The following is a 22557-nucleotide window of genomic DNA, read 5'->3' on the forward strand; positions in this document are numbered from 1 at the left end:
TTTTTTTTTTTTTTTTTTTTACTTTAACACTTTGCAATACATATATTTTTTGCTACTACGGGAGGTACATGATAAATCAATAAAGATCCGACTTGTACATGTTTCCAGGTACATGTTTCAAACAATACAATTAACAATTAACATACACCAAAACAAAATACAGCATTATTAAAGAAGAAAACCCTCAGCTTCTTCATAACAATAAAGATCAATCAAACACATCCCGCCATTCACTTCTTTCATCAGTTTCCAGGATAGGTACTAAAATGGACACTTAAATTTGAGGTTCAAATTTATAAAGATAAATCCAAATTTAAATTTAAAAAAAATAGCATATGTATCAAGCCAAAAGATCATACACAAAATAAGACACGTACGTACGAACATTGTTCATGAATAACAGCCATCCTTACATCGGCAGATCCAAACAAGTACGAGGTTGATCCAAATTCCGGCGGCGGTGTTTGCGAAAGCGTTGAATTATTTATTCAATTTGCATATATAAATAAAGCGCGCAAATATATATGAGAACCAATATTAATAGTAGGTGACGATCCGGACGTTCAAGTTCTTCTGAGCAAAGTCGACGAGCTTGTCCATCTCGTTATCGTCGATGAAGCCGTTGCCGTCGCCGTCGGCGGCCTTCATCCCCTGCCGGCCTTTGAACCAGCACAGCCTCCCTCCGGTGGCGTGGATCGCTTCCTGGAGCTCTTCCCTGTTTATTCTGCCGTCCCTATCCGCATCATAAGTCCTCACCCATTTCTTGAACTCTTCCAACGTCATGTCTAGTTTCCCATCGCTAGGAGCACTGCGTGGATAGCTCTTAATAGCCATTATATTTTCACTACTAATTAATCTATATATATAGATCAGATATATGTGTGTGTATATATAGTATATATTTTTGCTCCTTCTTATAGAGATGGGTAGCTGGTGATGATTTGGGGTTAGCTTGGATTTATACTGTGTTTTTGGACCCTTTCGGTCTAGTTTTCTGTAGAAGGTTACAAATTTGACTCTAAGTAGAAGTCGTCTAATTCGCCATTTTAGTTTGAGCAATCAATTGATTTACTTCTTTGTGATCCCGAGTGATTAACTATAAAAAATATAGGGGGTTATTCTCTTGGTCATTTGCTGGTCAAGAAGCGAGGTTTATTGATACATACATTTGGATAGTGGCTAAGAGTTTCCTTTATCATCAACAAAAAAAAAAAGAATATATATAAATTTGAAAATGTGAGGATATGATTAAAATTGAGACATTTTATATAGATCTTTTTAAAATCATTTACATGTTTGAGAAGAATAAGAATCAAATAAAGTGATAACGTGTAATTAATATCAAATTATGCGATATGATAAAAATTATCCCATTTTAATGCAAAGTATTTAAAGGTGGAATATTGTGCATGTTGAAATTAAAATGAAAGGGAAAGGGAGATGCTATTCGATCTTAATGTATGGTTGCCTGGAAATTGGAATAAGCTATCCCACCGACCAGCGTCGCTAGGCCCGGGGTGTCAAGATCCGGTATAGATGTATAAATCCACCAGCCTGTATAGTTATATTCTGACAAATAAAAATTAATTCTCTTATATATGCACGTACTTACATTGAACAAAAGTCTTATCATGACGAAACTTAAATAAATCATCATTACACACATATAAAATAAAATAAATTACAAATATGAAATAAAATTACAAGGTGTACTGTGTGGTTGTTGTCTAGTACATACATTCACGTATTAGCTGTGAGTTTCCCTTATCACTCAAATATGAAATGACACATTATAGTATTATCCGCTGAAACAATATAATATATGCAAAAGATTATAGAACACCATACGTTGGAAGATTCACCTTAATTAAAATATAAACATATGCATGTTATGCTCCTTTGAAGGGTGCGGATGGCCTAATCACTGGTAGTGTGTACGTTACGTACGTGTAATTGCACCATGGAAGCCCATAGAACTATAGAAGATGAGAGTTGTCAATAAATAGACACAGAAATAATGTGACTGTGGACAAAAAGTTGGGCAACATGGTGAAGATATTCGTGAAGGAACTTTAATATCTTTTCATTACTCAAAAAGAATCTAAATTCTAAAATATTGCAATTATTTGGGGTAGCAAACAGGATTCGATATGATCGACCTAATCGTATGTGTCAAGTCACTTGTGTCTGATTATATTCACTATTCGACTGTGTGGATTGAGTAAACCTCACTCTTGTATAATTTTAATTTTAGACATACACAAATTTTATGCCATTAGGTTCACATCCTATTATCCTAACAAAAGTACATATAACAATTCATTTAAAACATGTATATATGTTTGTTATATATTAGAACCTAACATATTTAAATGGATTGTTATACACTTATACGTTTGTTAGGATGTAAATTGTGAACCTAATGATATTGATGAATTTGTAGAAATTAAAAGTTAATTATATGAAATTAGGAATTTAAAACATCTCACTTTTTAAAATTGAGATACATAGTTAATTGCACTTTGAGTAGAAGTAGTAATGGTGCATTTTGCCTTCCCTAGTAAGAATTAATTTTTGAAATGGTCTTGATTATAGGTAAATTTAACTAAACTGATTGTCCACTTTCAATCTTACATATTATAGTTCATGATTATACATGAGTAGAGCCCTCAAAACAGGTTTTGACCTATATAATTATGACCTTAATAATTATATATTATATATGGAAATTTTACATAAAGTTTATCCCAGGCATATTTCTAAAAAGTGACTATGAGATTTTTTTCATCATAAAAAAGAGCAAGTACTAATACGTGACAATCCGGATATTCAAGTTCATTTGCGCAAACTCCACCAGCTTGTCAATCTCACAGTCGTCAATGAAGCCGTTACCGTTACCGTCAACGGCCTTCATCCCCTTCCGGCCTTTGAGCCAGGAGAAGCGCACGCCGGCGGCACGGATGGCTTCCCGGAGCTCTTCTCTGCTTATTCTGCCGTCTCTGTCGGCGTCAAATCTCCTAAACCACTTCTTGAACTCTTCCAAAGTCATGTCTAGCTTGCCGTCGCTGTGAACGCTGCGTGCATAGTTCTTAATAGCCATATGTATATTTTCTCTGGTTTTTTTCTGCAGTGAAATGTACAGTGTGATTTTGCTTCTTATTATGGTTGGCGATGATAAATATGGCAACTTGCATGCATGGATTTATACTGTACGTAGTGCTTCAAGGTTCCACATTATCTTTAAGGAGAAATTCTTTGAATTGATCGAATTAGGTTGTTTCACTTTCTAAGGAATAGGAATCAGATTAAAGCAGTCCAAAACGTGGAACACGCACCTACTCCGAATCAAATAATTGCTATATTTTGGGCAACCCTTTAGCTTGGTAATTCCGCGTGGGACCCTCTATTGACTTTCTTAGTATGAACCAGTCAACTATGAACAATTTAAATTGATTTATCTCCTTGTGATTTTTCGCTGTTAGAATAGTATGGGAGATTTACTTATTGTATATCTTCAGGTAGTGACTGCAGACTCAAAAAAATTGTTATACATATTTTGAATTTTTTCTTTTTAAACACAATTATTGAAATAAGTAAAGCTAAAAATGTAGTTGTAATAATATATTTAGGGTACATATCAATCATGTTGTGCTAACTATTTAAATATAAAGGAGATTCCATTCTTCTTTTTATGCAGAAAGCAGATGAATAATGCAAATAGTTTGGTAAGGCATTTATTCTGGCTCGAACTTATCTTGTTGCATGGTTAAGTTTTGTTATCTTGACTTCAAAAAGTGGATTCCACGTATTAACGTCAGTCATGGTACGCAAGCAAGTTTAAATCACATGATAAAGTGATAAACGACCAGTCGGAGGGAGCCAAGGCTGGAACATGGAAGGACTGAAAACCTACCCGGGATAAAAATAGGTAGTTCGGCCGCGCCAGGTAGGGGTCGAACCTACGACCTTCTGCTTAGGAAACAGACGCTCTATCCACTGAGCTACAGGCGCTGCTTGGTAAAATTAACATATCTTTTATTATTAACAATAAACTAAAATCCATGGCCCAAAACATTAATTTAGTGGATAAAAATTTTCACTTATGACTTACAAGGAAGAGTTAAAATTCTGTAAGTACGTTTCACAATGATAGGATACAAATTATAGAATATCATATGTAAAACTAACTCACGCTAAAAACAATATGTTGTAACTTGTGATGTACATTATTAAATAATGGCGACTTTATTATTTCGTGGTGAGGTCTTGCTAAGTGATTTAAAAGCAAGATTTGAGTCTTACCAATAATGTAATATTTAATTTTGTTATGGACATTAATATACAAATATTTGGAAGTCGGTAAGTCATTTGAGACACATCTCACAATTTACTTTACCTATACGTCTAAATGACAGGAGGACAATAGACCTAATATGAGGTCTTCCAAAAATGATTTTAAAAAAAAAACTAATTTTTAAATATTTATGGAGTATTTGTCCAATTCTACCAAAATGGAAATTCAATTTTTAAGAAAAGGACACAAACGACTCTGAGTCGCAGATTTGGCTGTGGTCAGAGAAGCAAACTCTTATTCATCGTTTAAACCACAAATCCTTTTTCTTCGCAAAAGACCAAAAAAGAACAGAGTAGTACAGACATAATCCCGAACAACAATCCTTTTGGTTTCATAATCTTCTCCTCAACTTTCCATTTTTTTCCTTTCCATTTTTTTCCTTTCCTTTTTCTTTTTAATTTCTCAACATTTCCCTTTTTTCCGGATTTCATGGTAGAAATTGTTGGACCTTCTTTAAGGCCAGCAACTTTCCTGTTATAACAGAGGGAGTTGGTGGTGGAGAAACACAGAAAGATTCATTCTTTTCGTAGGAATTTTGGTTTCTCTGTTTCGTTTATTCCTGGTATGTTCTTCTCATCTTTGTTTCCTTATCCATTTTGTTTTAAGTTTTTCCTTAAATTCTTTTGTGCTGTTTTAATCCACAAATGTTTGATTATTGTTTCTGCATGTTTGATGATTGTTTCTGTTAATGCCCATGTTTTTAGTGTTTGGTTATCGTTTCTGTTAATACCCATTTTTTAAATGTTTGATTATTGAGCTTAATCTTTGATTATGGAAGATCCAAGCTTTTGAGTTGAGAATAATTGATTTATTGCTGTGATAATTTGTCTCTATGTTTGCTTATTTGAGCATTTTGATGTAGAATTTATCTGGGATTTTTATGAATTTATTGTCTTGTTTAATGGATATTTATGCACATCAAATCTTGCTCACAAGCTACCGGCCAGGAACCAACTAAGTTGCCCGTGCTGGCTTCATGCACATTAAATCTTGACTTTATAGAACCCAGCAGCTCGGGCATTTGGAAGGCGAGCTGCTAATGCAATTGCAAAGTCTGAGAATCTCGGCTCTTGCAAAGTCGGATAATCGCTCTTGTATGTATGGTGATACATAGAAATCTTGACTCTATAGCCTATGTAGTCTATACCAGCCTCTCCAAAAGGCGAAATGATAAATATGAATCGAGATGGATGAGTAAAGAAAACACAAATAAAAATCGGGATTTTGGAGTCATCTAAGCCTGCAATTAGACCCATTGCTATAGATAATCCGTGCATACATATTACTCGATTCCAACGTTAAAGAGTTTGTTTTGGATAAGATGTCTGTGTGCTTGGTTGTGGCATATGCACCTTGTTAAGAATGTGTGAACATTATAAAAGACTATGTGGCATCATGATGTTTTTAAAGGCTTCTTTGGGATATCCAGATAGGCAATTTCGATTGAAAATCCTTTCCTTTGTTGCTATACTTCCCGATTTTAATGACACTAGTTATTGTTTTATCATGGACTGAACCTTTGATCTCCACAAACCATGTAAGATCAGAGTATATACTTTCTCGTGTATGCTATTTTTGATTTAGTTCAATAGTTCTGCAGTTATTTTGAATTTCTTTCTTGAATTGAACTTGTGATGAATGATGGATTCCATTTTTATTTTTTTACGCTTTACATGTTTTATTTTCACTCTAACTCTCTTTGGGTTGGGTTTATATGATATGATATCAGGTTAATTGGTTCGCCTTAGCCTTATATTGGCATGGAGGACATGGAAACTATGAAGGGAAATGCTCCTCCAGAATACAATTTTGTACCTGGGGGCTCGTCGACAGATGAAGATGAACCGAATGGTGTGTTTCAAACGAACAAGCATGATAATGGAGATATGAACTCTGAAAGACAATCTTTGGCAGTGGATGGTTCTATATTAGATCATATAAGTCATGATCCTTCTCCAACAGAAAACTCGGTTTCTATGTCTTCAGTTAAAGTTGGCAAAACAGGTGACAATTCTGAGACTGGATCTCCTATGAATAGTTCTCTACTTGATCAGGACACATTTCTTGAATCAACAAAAAGTTCCGAGCCATTCGAGCCTCAGGGAGACGAAAACTCTGGTGTCCCCAAATCCATCCCGTCGTCTGAATTAGATGTCAAGCCAAATGAAGTATTGCAACCACTTGTAGATGTTGGGGCTCAGTCTAGTCCTCATAGCAGCTCGAATAATGCTTCGGGTGGGGAAGATACCTCGGCTTTATCTTCGGGAAATTCAGACATACTGAAGCCTCCCGAGGAAGAAATGGCACCCGATTCCTCAGTAGCAAAAGCGGGTGATGCTAATGCTACAGAGTTATTTGGAGACAGTAGTGACAAAACGAACGGTGATGATGATGCTCGTTTCGCCTCCCACCCTCGGGCTAGCGACGCTGAAAGTTGCAATGATTTATTACCATCAGATGATGATGAGCACCTCGTAGCCAAAGTTCCCATGCCATCATCAGAAGATGACTTTTTCGAGCCTGTAGCCAAAGTTTCTAACCATTTAGTGTCAATAAACGCCTTTGGTCAGCCCTTGGCCAAAGTTTCAGAGCCATCGGATGACGTGGATCAGCCCCTACCCAAAGATCCAAATGATTTACTGCCCTTAGATGATGCTGATCAGCCTCTTGCCAAAGTTCCGAGTCATTTAGTCCCACCAGACGATGCTGATCGCCCCCTAGCCAAAGTTTCCAGCTTTTCTGTTAAATCACCAACCTCTGGCTCTTCTAAAAATCCCGAAAGTTATGACATAGACCGAGTTCAAATCGACACAGCAATGCCTATTGAATCTGTGAAGCAGGCGGTTTCTAAATTTGGTGGAATCGTCGATTGGAAGGCTCATCGAGTACAGACTGTGGAGGTATAATCTTTCCAACTCTCTCTAGTCTCTTCTTGTCATTTATTGCACTTGATTGAGGCTTTTTGTCATACAAAATCTGTGATTTTCTTTAATCTATATGTGAATGGCTCGATACAGAGGCGGAAATGTATTGACCAAGAGCTAGAGAAACTGCAGGAGGAGATTCCATTATACAAAAAACAATTCGAGACTTCTGAAGAAGCAAAGATGCAAGTTTTGAAGGAGTTAGATGGCACTAGAAGGCTTATCGAGGAATTGAAGCTGAACCTCGAGAGAGCACAAACCGAAGAGAAGCAAGCGAGACAGGACTCTGAGCTAGCGAAGCTGAGAGTGGAAGAGATGGAGCAAGGGATCGCGGATGAGGCGAGCATTGCAACGAAAGCACAGCTCGAGGTTGCCAGGGCGAGGCACGCAGCTGCAGTGTCGGACCTGAAAGATGTGAAAGCTGAGCTGGAACAACTCCGTAGTGATTATGCTGTGTTGGTGGCCGAGAAAGACGCGACAGTAAAACAGGCTGAGGAAGCTGTTTCTGAATCGAAAAAGGTCGAGAAGTCGGTGGAGGATTTGACAGTTGAGCTAATAACTATAAAGCAAGCTTTAGATGCTGCACATGCCGCGCATTTGGAGGCGGAGGATCATAGGATTGGAGAAGCGATGGCGAGAGAGCAAGACACGCTTTACTGGGAGAACGAAGTGAAGGAGGCAGAAGAGGAAATCGAGAGGCTAAATCAGCAGATCCTGTCTGCAAAGGAGCTGAAATCGGAGCTAGATACTGCCTCGGGTTTGTTACAGGACCTGAAAGCAGAATTGGCTGCTTATATGGAGACAAAAGTGGAAGAGGAAAACGAGGAAGATGGAAAGCGGGAGGCCGAGTTGCTGGAGCCCGAGAAACGAATTCACTGCGAAATACAAGCAGCAGTAGCCTCGGCTCAGAAGGAGCTCGAAGAAGTGAAGCTCCAGACTGAGAAAGCAGTGGCTGAAGTGAATTTCTTGAAAGTAGCATCCACCTCGTTGAAGACGGAGCTCGAAAAGGAGAAGGAAGACTTTGCATCCACTCGGCAGAGAGAAGAAATGGCGTCGATTACAATTGCATCCATCGAAGCCGAGCTGAACAGAATCAAATCAGACATTCTCCTTGCACAGATGAGAGAAAAGGAGGCTCAAGAAAAAATGGTAGAGCTTCCAAAGCAGCTGCAACTAGCCGCTCGAGAGGCGGATCGAGCAAAGGCCGTTGCTGAAGCAGCACGGCTAGAATTGTCGAGGGCGAAGGAGGAAGCAGACCACGCGAAGACAGGAGCAACTACGGTGGAGAGCCGGTTAATTGCAGCTCAGAGGGAGATAGAAGCTGCAAAAGCTGCCGAGAAATTGGCAATTGCAGCTATGAATGCACTAGAAGAAAGCGAACAAGCTCGAATCAACAAAGGAGTGGATTCGCCATCCGGAGTAACACTTTCCTTAGAAGAGTATTACGAGTTAAGCAAGCAGGCCCACGCTGCAGAAGAGGAAGCAAAAATGAGGGTTGCTGCTGCTTTCTCCCAAATCGATTTAGCAAAAGAGTCCGAGCTAAATAGCCTGAAGAAGCTCGAGGACGTTAACTGCAAGCTAGCTGAAAGAAGGCAAGTGCTAGAAAACGCACTGCAGAAAGCTGAGAAAGCCAAGGAAGGGAAGATGGCTGTCGAGCAGGAGCTGAGAAAACGGAGAGAATCACACGAGCAAAGACGGAAAGCCAATGAATCAATTAGCTCAATTAAGAGTGCAAGATCAAGTTTCGACGATAGGAAAGACTCAGAAAGCGTCAATGGCCCAGCAGAGGACACTTCACGTCATAGTCGTAAGTCTTCTAAAGGACACGCAGACGAAAGCAAACCCGAAAATCCACACGCTCAGGAAAGCAATACTGAACCTGAATCATCTCCTGAAGTGACAAAAACCACCAAGAAAAAGAAGAAATCATTCTTCCCCCGGATCTTCATGTTCTTGGCCAGAAAGAAATCATCCAAGACATAATTCTCTGTGCATAGTAGGCTGCTACAATCATCATGGAAGAAAAAGAAGACATCGTTCTTCCCCGAGATCTTCTTGTTCTTGGCCACAAAAAAAACGAGCATCCAATCCAGCATGATGATGTGTGCAAACCGCTACATTATGAGTTGTGGATAGATTGGGTAGGTGTAAATTCATACAGAATTTTGATTGTGCATTTCGACCATTGTTTTTGTACATATCATAGAGATTCTTGTTATTGCCATCACAAATGTTAACCTTTTCATTGCTGTAGCTCACTGGTTGTCATTTTTGTTTGTATAGACATGGCTATGATTTATACAAGAGATGGTTATATTTCCTATACTGTCTAATGGCAAATCTTAATTCTTGCTCATAAATTTCTTCATTAAATTTGCAATGTATTGAGTAAAACAAGAAGGATTATATGCAATCCTTTATCTTGTTCTTATATCACCATATACATATCAGAATGTTTTGTTGTGACTAAACTCTCCAGAAAATCAAGAACCAGATCCAGCAAGAGTTTGAATGATGGTTTTGTGCCACGGATCTGAGAGGTGCTGGGCAAGATTTTCTATGGGGCCCACATGAGTAACCGAAGCCTGGACGAAGAAGCCGAGCATTGCGACCATAGCTAGCCTTCCTGCAGATTAACCAAGAAGTATGAAACCAAAAAAGAAACAGTTTTTGACAAAAAGAACTGAAAAAACAGGATGTCTGACAAACCATTCTTGATCTCTTTGAGCTTCCATTCTCGGGCATTCTTGATATCTTTAGCCAGACCCAATGGATTGAACAAGGGCCCACCAGGATACCTGTTCAAAAAGTTTAAACTAATAGTTAGACTTTACATTTATATTTTATATGTCAATGGGCAGTGTTATTCTGCTAGATTCAGAAAAGAAGTGTGATCAAAGTGAAACCTTGGTAATCGAATATTACCCGGGTTCAAGGCCTTCAAGTGCAGCTTCTATATTGAGGAAGGTTCCTTCCTGTGCTTGAGAACCAGGGTTCAAGAAATCCATATACCTTTTGGTTTCAGCAAAACTGTATAAAAAAACAAGAATCAGAGTTCTTGTACAGGCAAACTCTAATTTTGTTTGCAGTTCACAGTTTTTCATGTTACCCCATCAATAAGAGCTGAACAACAATCAGAGTTCTTGTGCTGGCAAACTCAAATTTTGTTGCTCCTGCTTCATACCACACTGGTAGGTCTTTTATTCCTGTCACACGAAGCAACTGCAGCAGTGTAATTCCATGAGGAAAAATGAAACAAAACAAGAACAAAAAAAGAAAAGAAACAGAAAGGCCTAATAATAGTAACAACAAGGATCACGAAAATCATCTTCTGCCAGACAATGCCAGCCAAGTTAGTAACTTGATAATCATAAGTTTATAACTTGACTCCCAGTCAGAATCCTATTGACCTTTTCAGTTTGACTCTGTCAGAACAACCTAAGCTGATTTTTTATATTATAAGGCAGGATTATAAGTTTGACTCCTAGTGGCCGAGAACCGCCTTCTTGAGTTTAAACAGGTGAATTATGGACAACTTAAGCAGCCAATGCACACCATTGGATAGTTACTAGGGATTTCCCTCGTAATTATAAAAAAAAAAAAAGATGGGTGTTTCTTCTTGCTGCTCACATCTGTAAAAAGAATTCCAGCAACCCCAGCCATGGCGAAACGGGCATGAACCAGCTCTGCTTGCACATACCATCTCAAGCTCTCCGGATTCTCTCCAAGTCCAAGAGGATCAAACCCGAAATCCCCAGCAAGACTGCAAAAACCACAAGCATCATATGAATGGCGGCCCAAGAAACTAGTGGATTGACAGAAAGGGGGTGACGTACGTTCCGTCAAGATAAGACGGAGGGTCGAGCCCCGGCAGCCAGGTAGGGCGCTGCTGAGCTCGAACAACAAGACTCCGACATTTCCGCGGACAAGGTGCGGTTTTTACGGGTGATGTTTTTCCTGCTATCCCGTTCGACGACGGAAATGCAGGTGACGCAAAGAAGGTGGGCAGAGCTCGTAATAAGCTTCTTCTTCCCACTGCAAGTTCCATCTCCTACGTGTTGTTAACTTCCAGCAAGGTGGATCGATGGTCCAAAACAACTAACCATGACCTCACTGCATTGTAGAATTGAAGATAAGATAGAGTGGCCCCCACTTATCCCTTTTTCTGTTCAATTTCACACATTTTTTCTGGTCCCCTTAATAATAATATAAAAACTGAACAAATTAATGCCGGAACGTTTATACATAGTTGGTGATGATCTCTTCGTGGCAGTTATTCAGTTAAGAGGGTATTATTGTAATTTCGTTTGTTATGTTATAGCGTCGGGTTAGTTTCAGCCTAGTGGATCGGAGCAGAACTAAAATGCGCGGCTGGTGAGAATGATGCTAACAGAGCATTAACATGAAATTGAATCCCAAGAAAACAAAAAGAGTGTCGGATAGGCGTGCAGTGCCGGCGGCATGAACATGCAACCTGCCAATTATGCAACATCTAAGTCATTGATTTCAAGCATTCAGTGGTTTAGATATGTCCACACCTATTCATAAAAAATGGTTGACTCATTTGATCATGAGTCTATATAGATATATATATTTATATTTATTGGTGTCATCGGGTTGTTGTGGTCTCCAGCAGAGAGCACCAATGATGTGTCTCACCTCACCAATCACACCCTTAACACTTGGCTCCCAGCCGCAACTGATAGAGATGCTTTGTGATGTATGTATGTGGTTACAGATATATAGAGATAGTTACGAACACATGGGATGGGGGGTGGGGGGAGTGAGTGAATAGTTCATTCAATCAATTAGAATTAAAAGGTTAAAAAGGAGTACGTATAGCTGAAAGATAAAGGTAAAGTCATCGGACCCAATAAAAATATATTATATTTCATGCACTCGTTTTTACACTTAAACTCTTGCATTCAATGTTTGCGTTGCGATAATGAAACTACTGTATTGGTATTGAATACAAAAATGAGTGCTGAATATTATTTTTGGAGCAGAAATATTTGGAAAGATTAATGAAAAGACATGCATTTAGAACTCCTTTTACTGCTGCTGATTGATGATGTTGTTATTGTCTGATTGTCTCCAAAATCGGGCCGGTAGCCCATGTATAGGGACCGGGAATGGGCCATACTGAATCCCACTTTCGGGCCCCACCACTTCCCACCTGCACCCACAAACACATCATTATTATGCTATTAATATTATACATCAACATCTCGTCTTAACTAAGACTAATCTTGTTCGTATCAGGTAGAATTTTAAGAACGGGAACAGGATTAAGTTAAAAGAGACATACAATCTCGTAAGTGTTATATATATTACCTGAATTTAGTAACGAGGTGATGCGTGATTATTAGCATCTCGAGCTTAGCAAGTTCGTTGCCAGGGCAGGCATGTACTCCACTGCCAAATGGCATGAATGTGTTTGGCTTTGGAGCTTTCTGTGAACAGATGAAGAAAGGAAATTAATTTAATTAGTTAATTTTTCTGTTTTTGTTTGCCTAACATATGCTAATGGGTAGGCATAAAGTTCATAAATATATACCTCGAATCTTGAAGGATCAAACTTGTGTGGATCAGAAAAGAAATCAGGATTCTGATGAATATTCCTGAATAAAGGCATGACCTTCCAACCTTTTGGAATTAGGTACCCTACATTACAAACACACATTTTCTTTATTTTCAGTCCTCCTAAGATCTGTGTCAGCAAAGATATCAAAGTGTTGATCATTAAAGTCATGAAAAAAAATGCTTTACCTTTGTATTCCACATCCTCCACTGCCTCTCTGAATGTAAAAGATATGATGCTCGATTTCCTCAAAGTCTCCAAAACAACCTGAGCAACATACTGCGGGTCAAACTTTGAAACATTGTAATTACAAAGTGAACGACACTAATTTAGCTGGGGTTGTCCCTATTTTGTTATTCTTTTATAAGTTTGAACTTCAAATAAGGGTCCCTCACATCTCTTGCCCTGGAGACTTGTGATCGTAAGACATGCCTTCGTGGTGCAGTGTTATGAGTTTCTGCACGAACCCTAGCGTCCCAACTCTTGCGGGATTAGACCCGATTACTAGCTGGATATTACTCAAAACTCAATCTTTTATCCACCAAGCTATGCCTTGGGGGTAATTTTGTCATTCTTTTGTTGATATAAATAGATACCCTTGTACTTTTTGTTGATACATTTTGATTTTTCTTGTAGCCATGGAAGTTAGGTTAGTAATGTTACCTTGTGAGTAATTGGCATTTCTCTAGTGTTTCTCCATGTCAAGTGACGAGTTTCTTCAACTTTTAACTGTTTGCAGATTGCCTTCTGTTCAGCCTGCGGCATAAGAACACAATAATTAAGTGAAAAAAGCTTAATATATATACAGTGTTCCTATCAGTATAAGCTTTTAGTTGAGATAGAACACGTGTTTCAATTATGTTTACCTTAACGGACTCGAGAAGTTTGGGGTTATCGTGAAGGTACTTGATGATCCATATGAGGGCACTAGCGGTTGTGTCCTGAGCAGCGAAAAGAACACCGATGATGTTGTCAGCTATTTGGTTTTCTGTCAGACTGATCCCATTATTATTCTCGTTTTGGGAACTCAGAAAACAGCTCAAAAGCCCATTCTCTGCTGTCTTCTTCTCTTTCCTCTCGCTAATTATTTTGCATAGAATTTTGCTCAGCATCTTTCTTGCCTACATATACACCAATTCAAATTCACTTAGAAATTACACAATTAATGGCTGCCATTGGAGGAGTACTGGTTTAAATGGATCATCACCTTCAGAGCATTGCTGTAAGAACTCCCTGGAAAGCTTGTCGGAAATGAATTGTACCCTTTCTCCACTATGCAATAATTCCTCTTCAGCTCTTCCTTGTGATGATCCTCTAAGTGCCCAAATATGGCCATAATACCCACCTCGAACGAGAACTGATCCAACAGATAATTCCCCAGAAAATAAGTTTATCAGAAGACAGTTTTTTTGGATGACAAGAGAAACTTACAGTCACTAAATCTGATATGTACATTGGATAAACACTAAACCCTGTCAAGTAACTCTAGACAATAAAAGCACACATTTAATCTTATCTTACAATCTTAACTTGCAAAAGACCGTTAACATTAATTATAGTTGACTACTGATCTAAACCAAGAAGGAGAATAAGTCACTCTCCTAAGTTGAATTTAACTTGTAATTATCATGTTAACATCTGACCAATTCTGTTAAATTGTTCCAAACAAAAAAAAACCTAAGAAATTGAAGTAATTAAAGTAGTTTTGAGTTTTAACCTTTTTCATCTCGCGGAAAGTGTTAACGACTTGACCGTCAGCCCAGGAGTCCAATGCCGACACGGCGATGTCTTCAATGTCGGCGACGAAGTTCCGAATTGCCTCAGGGCTGAAACACCGCTGAACCACCTTTCTCAGCCGCAAATGGTAGTCTCCCTGGTGGAAAAACAGGGCGGCGGGGCCGATCAAATCCTCCTTGCTTTTAGGATAGGTCGGCTTGAACAAGTTAGCGTGTGTGACCAGCACGAAACGCGCAGCCTCGGGACTTGCCAGCATGACGCAAGGGTACCCCAACATACGACTCTTAAAGATCTCCCCATACCTACAACACAACAACAAGATATCAACTATATGACTGGAGACCAACACTGTTTCCATTTCGGCTACTATGAAATTATAGATTAGATTATATTTTATACAAGTGGAGAAAAATCAGCTTCTTTTGTTTTCCTTTTAACTGTATACATTTGGATCAGAGCTAAGATCAGAGCATATCATCATGCAAAAAGTAAGAAATCAGTAAACAGAAATGGAACGACGGAGAAAGAAGAAGACAAGACATTAAGAAATATGGGAATGGTCGAAACCTTGTGTGTTTGTGGGAGAAGAAGATGTTTGGGTCTTGAGAGTAAAGCTGAAGAGTTTCTCCTATGTATGGCCATCCCATCGAGCCTGGAGGGAGTTTGTGCTTCTTGTTTCTTGTTGCGGACAGAATATATGAAAACACAGAGAGGAGTATTATGAAAACATAGAATACCACTCCATATTTCTCCATTTTATCTCTCCCTCTTACAGACACCCAAAGTGTTTGGAGCTTTGCAAGATTTTGTTGTTGAGGAGTACTGCAAAGCATCCTAGATGGGGAGTGGGTGCGAAATGGAGGTGTTCTATTTATAGAAGGGCAGGGCATATGAGACAAAATCGATCATATTGTCTTAGACTAAAATATAAGGTGTTGATTAAATATATAGTATAGATGGACTTCAATATCTTAAAATTAAAGTGAAGGTAAATAGGAGTATTCAGGGCAATTAAAGCATTCTCAATAGTTTTGATTTTTGAGTGATTTTTTACAGGTGTGACTAGAAAAAAGAATATGAAAGAAAAAAAAAAACGTCTTACAAAAAAAAATCAAACAATTTTACACGCCCGTTTGACGTGCAAGTTGTCCAACACGTACAATCAAGGCGCCCCTTCTTCTCCACGCGAGCCTCATAATTTCATACCAAAAACTCCTCCTCCGATAAGGACTCAATTTCTTCTCTCTCATCACCCTCTTTTCTCCACATCATACATACTTTCTTATAAACCATCCAAAAATCATTATTGGGAAAGGCCTTAAGGGAAGTAACTAGCTTCAAGTGGGCCACTTCGTGATGATAATGGTGAATGGATATCCCTCTAAGATTGTGTTTGACAGTGGAGTACTGGGCTATTTTTTTTTATGATGAATTGAATAAGTTAGAATAAAAGCTCAGGGAGATGATTTGGAGAGCTCAATGGTTGCAATTGACAAAATTAAACAAGGGAAAACAAGAAGGGCCACATGCATATTGTTGTTGAGGCATGTGAATTGCGAAACTAATAGAAGTCTAGACTAGATGGCTACGCATTCTTAATTAATAACTCCTCCCAATAAAAAATATATTGTCTTTTTACACATAGCTATTAAAATATTCCAGAATCATAGTCAAAAGTTTATTGTTTGTCAAATTGATCAAATAATTAGCTTGATAACTTAGAAGGTAAGAAAACAAAACGACATCTAGTGCAATCTTGAGAACAAAATGGTCTCGAACCCTCTACAAGAACTAACAATTAAACATCATGGGATTAGTCAATGGTTTTCCTGTTTAATGATTAAATCATTAACATGTAGAATTTATGAAGTGAGAACATTTTTACCCTATGCAACTGTACTAAATCTTAATTAATCAAACACATGGCCCGCAGCTAATATTTCATATTTATTAAATATATATTATAATATAATGTTATTATAACTTTCATATTCATTAATTATTTATAAATGGATAATTACATATCAATCACTATTGCGCTCTTTATCTTAAAGCAAATGTAATCAATTGTGATTATTTTATATTTCTTAGAACAATCACGTCAATTAAATTCAAATTTGAATTTTTTGTTAAGCCCAACTAAAAGAAAGAAAGAGAAAAAAATCATCGAGAAATGCACCTAGTGGGCGCGGTTTGTGGGCCCGAACATGACATGTACTGACTCCAATTTTTTTTTTTTTTTTTTTTTTTTTTTTTACCTTCTCCAACACTGTGCAACCACATATATTAATAGTTGAAGTTGATTTTACTTTGGGTCTCTTATTATTGTACTTAAATTATATTTGGTCATTGACTATTAACATTTTATAATTAGGTCCATGACTATGTAACTTTGGGTCTTTTTTTTTTTTTTTTTACCTTCTCCAACACTGTGCAACCACATATATTAATAGTTGAAGTTGATTTTACTTTGGGTCTCTTATTATTGTACTTAAATTATATTTGGTCATTGACTATTAACATTTTATAATTAGGTCCATGACTATGTAACTTTGGGTCTTTTTTTTTTTTTTTTTACCTTCTCCAACACTGTGCAACCACATATATTAATAGTTGAAGTTGATTTTACTTTGGGTCTCTTATTATTGTACTTAAATTATATTTGGTCATTGACTATTAACATTTTATAATTAGGTCCATGACTATGTAACTTTGGGTCTTTTTTTTTTTTTTTTTACCTTCTCCAACACTGTGCAACCACATATATTAATAGTTGAAGTTGATTTTACTTTGGGTCTCTTATTATTGTACTTAAATTATATTTGGTCATTGACTATTAACATTTTATAATTAGGTCCATGACTATGTAACTTTGGGTCTTTTTTTTTTTTTTTTTACCTTCTCCAACACTGTGCAACCACATATATTAATAGTTGAAGTTGATTTTACTTTGGGTCTCTTATTATTGTACTTAAATTATATTTGGTCATTGACTATTAACATTTTATAATTAGGTCCATGACTATGTAACTTTGGGTCTTTTTTTTTTTTTTTTTACCTTCTCCAACACTGTGCAACCACATATATTAATAGTTGAAGTTGATTTTACTTTGGGTCTCTTATTATTGTACTTAAATTATATTTGGTCATTGACTATTAACATTTTATAATTAGGTCCATGACTATGTAACTTTGGGTCTTTTTTTTTTTTTTTTTATCTTTCCTTCACGTCAGATGAATTACTTTAAAATTTATTTATTTATTTTTAAAGTCTGATAGAGATGCTTAGTGATTTGATGGCCTTGATAATGTAGGAGTTAACGTAGTAATAGAGAACATAGCAGCATGCATATAATAAGGATTAATTTTTGCAAGGGTTAATTTTTGAGGCCACGTGGTGGAAAGTCATGGAATGCTGGATGGATCTCACGTACTACATCTGAGCAGTCTCTTGATAGTACTAGAAATGCGTGTCGGAGAAATTAAACTGCCCCTTTGACTAACTGCAATTTCTCAGGAGAGACCGGAATCGAATCAAACACCCAAATCTATTCAACAGATTGCACTACAGATGACTTTTATGTGAGGCGGTTTCACGTAATGACTTTTCTCTAAGACGAATCAGATCAATATAAAAATATTATATTTATATTAAAAATTTTAATATTAATCATAAATAGAGTGTTTGTTACTTTTAAGAATAAATATAATATTTTTGAAGAAAAATATAATTTTTTTAAATAAAATTATGACTTCTTTATAAGTAACAAATATTTAATTTTTAATTACGATTATATTTTTTAACATTACATTTTCACCTTGACTTGACCTAACTCACAAAGTCTCACACAAGTTTTTATATTGCAACAAAGAGAAAGGAAATTTGATCCACAATTACCATCTGAAGTGTTAATTGAGTAAATTCTATTATTATGTACTCCGTAATAGTTTGTAAATCAAAAAAAAAAAAAAAAAAAGTAGACTGTACTACTAAAAATTATATGCAATGAATTTAATGGAAAGGAAGGATATATCATAGTGGTATATATATTTTCCAGTGTGTACATGCGTACGTACTGCAAACAACGCTGCAGCTAGATCACCCAGCATCTGATCTAAATCTCGTGATCTTAAAATTATTATAGCAGCGGCATCGATTTCTTTGTATAGCATGATGATGCCATGTACTATACATTATATCATATCATTTTGATTATAAGATTATTTTGGCACATTTTCCTCACCATATTCATAAGATTCCTCAGAGGAGTACCTTGTTGTCTCCCATTAGAGCAACTCCATCGATCAATGAATTTTGAGAAAGTTAACATATTATTTGAATTAAAATTTTATAATTATCAATTAAATTAAATTTTGATATTTTAATTTAAATATAAATAGTAATAATTATAATATGATTTTTGTGAATTGGTGAATCCACAAAAAAAACTTAAACTGTTGGGAATAAGGGTTTTAAAGATTGCATGAGATAGTGGATGATGAGGTGGATGTTGGTGTTGAATGGTGTCCACAAAAAACTGAAAGAAAAAAACTCAACTGTTGAGCTTGCTTTCCCATGAGAATCACCTTAGGTGATGAAAACGTGCAAACTACTGCATGAGTGCACACAATCTACTACATTAATGTACGACAACTACTCCCAAGCATGCATGGATGATGGTGGAGACCCTGGAGTAGCTGCGGTGTATATTCATGTAATAAACTGTGTGCAGTCGTGCAATTTTTACATTCTTACCTAAGGCATGGTATATACACACACATATACACTCAACCTAGCTAGNTTTTTTTTTTTTTTTTTTTTTTTTATCTTTCCTTCACGTCAGATGAATTACTTTAAAATTTATTTATTTATTTTTAAAGTCTGATAGAGATGCTTAGTGATTTGATGGCCTTGATAATGTAGGAGTTAACGTAGTAATAGAGAACATAGCAGCATGCATATAATAAGGATTAATTTTTGCAAGGGTTAATTTTTGAGGCCACGTGGTGGAAAGTCATGGAATGCTGGATGGATCTCACGTACTACATCTGAGCAGTCTCTTGATAGTACTAGAAATGCGTGTCGGAGAAATTAAACTGCCCCTTTGACTAACTGCAATTTCTCAGGAGAGACCGGAATCGAATCAAACACCCAAATCTATTCAACAGATTGCACTACAGATGACTTTTATGTGAGGCGGTTTCACGTAATGACTTTTCTCTAAGACGAATCAGATCAATATAAAAATATTATATTTATATTAAAAATTTTAATATTAATCATAAATAGAGTGTTTGTTACTTTTAAGAATAAATATAATATTTTTGAAGAAAAATATAATTTTTTTAAATAAAATTATGACTTCTTTATAAGTAACAAATATTTAATTTTTAATTACGATTATATTTTTTAACATTACATTTTCACCTTGACTTGACCTAACTCACAAAGTCTCACACAAGTTTTTATATTGCAACAAAGAGAAAGGAAATTTGATCCACAATTACCATCTGAAGTGTTAATTGAGTAAATTCTATTATTATGTACTCCGTAATAGTTTGTAAATCAAAAAAAAAAAAAAAAAAAGTAGACTGTACTACTAAAAATTATATGCAATGAATTTAATGGAAAGGAAGGATATATCATAGTGGTATATATATTTTCCAGTGTGTACATGCGTACGTACTGCAAACAACGCTGCAGCTAGATCACCCAGCATCTGATCTAAATCTCGTGATCTTAAAATTATTATAGCAGCGGCATCGATTTCTTTGTATAGCATGATGATGCCATGTACTATACATTATATCATATCATTTTGATTATAAGATTATTTTGGCACATTTTCCTCACCATATTCATAAGATTCCTCAGAGGAGTACCTTGTTGTCTCCCATTAGAGCAACTCCATCGATCAATGAATTTTGAGAAAGTTAACATATTATTTGAATTAAAATTTTATAATTATCAATTAAATTAAATTTTGATATTTTAATTTAAATATAAATAGTAATAATTATAATATGATTTTTGTGAATTGGTGAATCCACAAAAAAAACTTAAACTGTTGGGAATAAGGGTTTTAAAGATTGCATGAGATAGTGGATGATGAGGTGGATGTTGGTGTTGAATGGTGTCCACAAAAAACTGAAAGAAAAAAACTCAACTGTTGAGCTTGCTTTCCCATGAGAATCACCTTAGGTGATGAAAACGTGCAAACTACTGCATGAGTGCACACAATCTACTACATTAATGTACGACAACTACTCCCAAGCATGCATGGATGATGGTGGAGACCCTGGAGTAGCTGCGGTGTATATTCATGTAATAAACTGTGTGCAGTCGTGCAATTTTTACATTCTTACCTAAGGCATGGTATATACACACACATATACACTCAACCTAGCTAGAAGCTAAGCTAGCTATAGCTAGTAGTGTTGAATGATGAGAGAAACACAATCAATTCAAAATTTACTTCAATCTTTCAGCTATCTTTATTTATGCATGCATTTCACTCTCACTAAAAAAACATAGACGATTATACTGTCTTATCACCATATTTGCGACAATGTCAACTCACTTACAACATATAATAATAATAATAATAATAATAATAATAATAATAATAATAATAATAATAATAATAATAATATTTAAAGTTATTATTAAAATGCCAAAAATATATAAATTTGTGCACCAATTTTTCAAAAAAATAAATGACTTAATCGCAATGCTTTCAAATTTTGAAAGCTTACAAGTAAGGTTCACAATTGAATAAATAAATAATGTGTTTGTCACGCTAGTGTGCAATTTCCTCTTCTTTCAGGTATGCTCACTCTTACTCATTTAATATAATTCATAATTCATTTATGCAAATAAAAATGAGCACAATTTTGTCTTTTTTACTTTCTTGTATCCACCAATGTATCAAGGTTTAATTTTCTATATATTTGCCATTTATTATGACAACTTGGAAACTAAAACCATAGCCGCCTAGCCGGTATCAATAAACAAGAGGACTTTTAGGTTAGTGGAGTTAAAATATGATGATTCAATTTGTTGGTTGTGACAAGGAAGATTTCTAGTAAGGTTAATATATGAAAACCTTTCTACTAGCTTCATACTAGAAGCTATATGAGAGCTGATGCACTGGGAGTTAAGTGACCTTAGCTTGTTCTATTAGAAACAATATAATGGCTTATAATTATGTTTATCAATAATTATATTAAACAATTGCAAATGAAGCAAACTATTTGACCAGTTCCCTATCATTTAGTGCATGTGCTGACCGTTGGGACACAAGATTAATCTTCTGCTATCGGTTGGAGGAATACTTTTGGGCAATAAAAAATTATATAACAATAATAAGATATCAAAATAAAGCAATGTTAATTACAATAAAAGCTTGGTTTCATGATTGCCATGACGTAAGTAGTAGCTTTTTAAGGTGATAAACAATGTCATTATCCATAGCAACTTTATCCAAGAAGATAACATTTTGCATGATCCGATTGAATCATATGATATATTTACATTTCTTTTTCTTTTTTGTGCTGGGATTTTTTTCTCTTTTTTTTTTTTTTTTTTTTTTTTTTTTTTTGGAGTTTATAATTATTACTGGGTATGTAATCCTATACGTAATCTCTTTTTGGTCCAATAATGCATTATTTTCCATCCCTTTTAACTTTTTAAGGGGAACTTGGTATCATAAATAAATAATGCTGGACAGCTTGAAAGATATGACCATTCTTCATTTGCGGTTGTACTGCCATCAAATAAAGATTGATGATGACCTTATAATAATTATATATTGTCAATTGTGTATGTGGTGCTTTTGACTAGTTTATAATGGCATATGTAATGTGGCTACCATTAACACCCTCGGATGATATATGTACGGTGTAGGACTTTGCAGGCTTATAAATATCTTTGTTTTAAAGGACGGAAAGTTTGTGATCAC

At 36.0% G+C, this 22557-nt stretch overlaps 3 protein-coding genes and 1 non-coding gene across 5 annotated transcripts; 1 reads left to right on the forward strand and 3 right to left on the reverse strand.

Annotated features, from left to right (window-relative positions):
* Nucleotides 1–3938: 3938 nt before the first annotated feature.
* Nucleotides 3939–4011, reverse strand: TRNAR-CCU. The gene has a single exon. It is a non-coding gene; the product is annotated as a tRNA-Arg (tRNA).
* A 568-nt stretch (nucleotides 4012–4579) lies between these two features.
* Nucleotides 4580–9603, forward strand: LOC116022113 (protein WEAK CHLOROPLAST MOVEMENT UNDER BLUE LIGHT 1-like). 2 transcript variants are annotated; one of them, XM_031262681.1, is made up of 3 exons: nucleotides 4580–4916; nucleotides 6084–7254; nucleotides 7411–9603. In XM_031262681.1, exons 2-3 carry the CDS (start codon nucleotides 6115–6117, stop codon nucleotides 9259–9261), a joined length of 2991 nt encoding a protein of 996 aa, XP_031118541.1. In that variant the 5' UTR covers nucleotides 4580–4916; nucleotides 6084–6114; the 3' UTR covers nucleotides 9262–9603. The 2 variants fall into 2 exon arrangements, with proteins under 2 accessions (XP_031118541.1, XP_031118540.1); XM_031262680.1 differs by having other exon boundaries at nucleotides 4581–4916; nucleotides 7372–9603.
* Nucleotides 9604–9620: 17 nt separating this feature from the next.
* Nucleotides 9621–11377, reverse strand: LOC116022114 (photosystem I chlorophyll a/b-binding protein 5, chloroplastic). The gene is made up of 6 exons (XM_031262682.1): nucleotides 11115–11377; nucleotides 10909–11041; nucleotides 10388–10500; nucleotides 10204–10308; nucleotides 9988–10076; nucleotides 9621–9904 (listed from the first exon to the last, which is right to left on the reverse strand). The coding sequence occupies exons 1-6, from the start codon at nucleotides 11324–11326 to the stop codon at nucleotides 9762–9764; spliced, it is 795 nt and encodes a 264-aa protein (XP_031118542.1). The 5' UTR covers nucleotides 11327–11377; the 3' UTR covers nucleotides 9621–9761.
* Nucleotides 11378–12134: 757 nt separating this feature from the next.
* LOC116021721 (abscisic acid 8'-hydroxylase CYP707A1-like) lies at nucleotides 12135–15448 on the reverse strand. Its single transcript, XM_031262186.1, has 9 exons — nucleotides 15164–15448; nucleotides 14577–14898; nucleotides 14067–14216; nucleotides 13726–13980; nucleotides 13523–13615; nucleotides 13048–13126; nucleotides 12836–12942; nucleotides 12613–12731; nucleotides 12135–12454 (listed from the first exon to the last, which is right to left on the reverse strand). Exons 1-9 carry the CDS (start codon nucleotides 15427–15429, stop codon nucleotides 12331–12333), a joined length of 1515 nt encoding a protein of 504 aa, XP_031118046.1. The 5' UTR covers nucleotides 15430–15448; the 3' UTR covers nucleotides 12135–12330.
* Between the last annotated feature and the right edge of the window lie 7109 nt (nucleotides 15449–22557).

This window comes from Ipomoea triloba, chromosome 6, assembly GCF_003576645.1.
Source record: "Ipomoea triloba cultivar NCNSP0323 chromosome 6, ASM357664v1".
NCBI lineage: Eukaryota > Viridiplantae > Streptophyta > Magnoliopsida > Solanales > Convolvulaceae > Ipomoea > Ipomoea triloba.